Genomic DNA, 2,274 nt, shown 5'->3' with positions numbered 1-2,274 from the left:
TGTGTGACACTGATGGATGCGCCAATGGAGAGACGGACAGATGCTGGGGCGGATCTAACGGAGCAGCAGCAGCTCGCGCTCAGTCCGACACACACTCGGAGCCCGAGCCGCGGAGAGCGCGCGGGCACACACGGGACACTCACCGGGTCTGCGCGAAGATCCGAGCGCCGGAAAACCTCCTCCTCCAAACTTTGCTCTCGTCCGCGAGCGGCTCCGCGCCTCCTCACCGTGGCCTCACCTGAGGGAGCTCACCTGCACGCGGACACGGCTCCTTGTTTTAGCAGGAGCGCAGAGGGAGGCGCTCCTGGGCAGAAGGAGCAAGTCTCAACGGCAGCCCGAGCCTCCTCCTCCTCATGCACATTATTGCAAACAGGGAGATCCAATCAAGCACGCATCTCATCGATTCACGCGCACGCGCACACGGTGAGTGAGGGACTTGTCTTCAGCGGATTTTTCAAAGCGGACAAACACCTCCTCCGGTCCTCCGCTCCACCGCTCCCGGTGCAGAAGCAGTTTTCTCTGGATGTTTGTTCCCGCTCTGAAGAAGTGCGCGTGATCACCGGGAGGCACGCGGCGAAGTCCCAGCCCGCAAAGTAAGTGTGTGTGTGTGTGTGTGTGTGTGTGTGTGTGTGTGTGTGAGAGAGAGAGAGAGAGAGAGAGGGAGAGAGGAGGTCGGGAGGAGGGAGCTACGTGACGCCGCTCAGCGCGGAGCTTGAACCGGAGACGAAGCGCCGCTCAGTGCGCGCGCGGCAGGTTTGCGGACTTTGACTGACGCAGTCCTCCGGTCTGTCCTCCGGTTTTGTCCCCGCAGCTCGCCTGTTGCAGCTCGGACTCATCGGCGACTCAAGAGGCGGAGCTGCTCCTCCTGCTGCTGCCGGAGCGGCGCGCCGAGGCTCGGCCACGGACCGGGACTCCCGCCGGTCTTCCGTCACCTCTTTAAATCTCCTTTCTGCAGTTTTTGCCCCCCCCCCCACGCACCCTCCCCGCTCTATGCGGGAGTCCTGAGAGCAGCGGGGGGGCACATTGCCGGAGCTCCGCGGAGCCCCCGGGCTGCCTCGGATCAGCGCCGACTCAGAGCGACTCTCCGCCGGACTCCTGAGCCGACATGCCGCGGAGGAAGCAGCAAGCGCCGCGGCGCGCCGCAGGTAAGCCCCGCTGTTTGCCCCCCTCCGCTAAGCAGCTACTTTTCATTAATATTTCCCCTCTTTCTCACACACACTCGTTCTCTCACACACACACTCCAAACAAAAACACACACACTCTCTCACACACACACTCTCACACACACGCGCTCTCACGCACACACAGCATCTCTAGTTAAAAACAGACAGCTGGATTTATTTTTCAGATTTTTACCGTTTTAACCCAACGTGTGTTTGGAGTGTGTGAGAGTTTTTTTTGAGTAAAATATTTTTATTTTGACACACACACACACCTGTAGGCTGCATGTTTGATGAAGTGAATTTTCAGAATAAACCTTCAGCTCTTCACACATGTGACCATCAGCTTCCAGCAGAGGTCAAAGGTCAGTATGAGCTCTAGGAAAAGGTTTGGTCGGGCTCAGTGTGGACCCAGCACCTTGGGTCTGCCGACTCCAATGGTTTTTTTGAGGATTACCAAATAACCGACAGAAAACAAAGTCAGATTTATCTTGTTCTTTTTTAGTTGATGGATTTTTAAAACATTTTTCTCATTTTTAGTGTCGTCATATTTCTGAGTTTCTCGTTGTTCCTCCGGCCGTCGATTTATCCTCGATAATCGGGGGCCGGTCATTCCCGGCCCTCAGATTTTTCCACCTCTGTTTTCTTTCCCTCCTCTTTCAGTTTCTGGGAAAGACTTCTCTCCCCAAGTAAAGATTAGTTCACGGGCCGCAGAGCGAGGAGGGAGTGATGCTGGAAAAGAGCTTAATGGACAGTCGCCATCTTTGATTTGACGCCTGATTGATCACCCGTCACCCGACCGGGCTTTTGATCTGTTCATTCCCAATAATCTCCTCCTCCTCCTCCTCCTCCCCCCAGACAGGCTGAAGTCACGTCGACCTCACAAACTTCAGCGCTCACCTCGTTCTGTTGTTAGCGCTCAGCTTAACATCTTGCTGAATCACAGATCATTTTACGATGACCTTTAACCTTTGGTGTTTGGCTTTAACTGGAGGATTGCTGAGCGCGCACACACACTGTGGTGTTACAGATGTGAGGCTTTGCTTCATATTTGATTCAATCGTCTGAACTCTGACAGCCACATTCATCAGAGGCTCTTATGGTCAATCAGTGC

General features: G+C 54.9%; 1 protein-coding gene across 1 annotated transcript in view; it reads left to right on the top strand.

Moving 5' to 3' along the window:
- Positions 1–1,043: 1,043 nt before the first annotated feature.
- The window catches only part of tshz3b (teashirt zinc finger homeobox 3b), a 28,038-nt gene continuing 26,807 nt past the window's right edge, over positions 1,044–2,274 (top strand). Inside the window, exon 1 of the mRNA XM_005948065.3 lies at positions 1,044–1,145. Within this exon, the coding sequence (XP_005948127.1) occupies positions 1,106–1,145 (40 nt within the window). The 5' untranslated portion in view covers positions 1,044–1,105. The remainder of the gene's footprint in view (positions 1,146–2,274) is intronic.

This window comes from Haplochromis burtoni, unplaced genomic scaffold (assembly GCF_018398535.1).
Source record: "Haplochromis burtoni strain Fernald_Lab_line unplaced genomic scaffold, NCSU_Asbu1 Contig_565, whole genome shotgun sequence".
NCBI lineage: Eukaryota > Metazoa > Chordata > Actinopteri > Cichliformes > Cichlidae > Haplochromis > Haplochromis burtoni.
The sequence above is the reverse complement of the archived record's forward strand: the minus strand, read 5'-3'. Positions and strand labels throughout refer to the sequence as shown.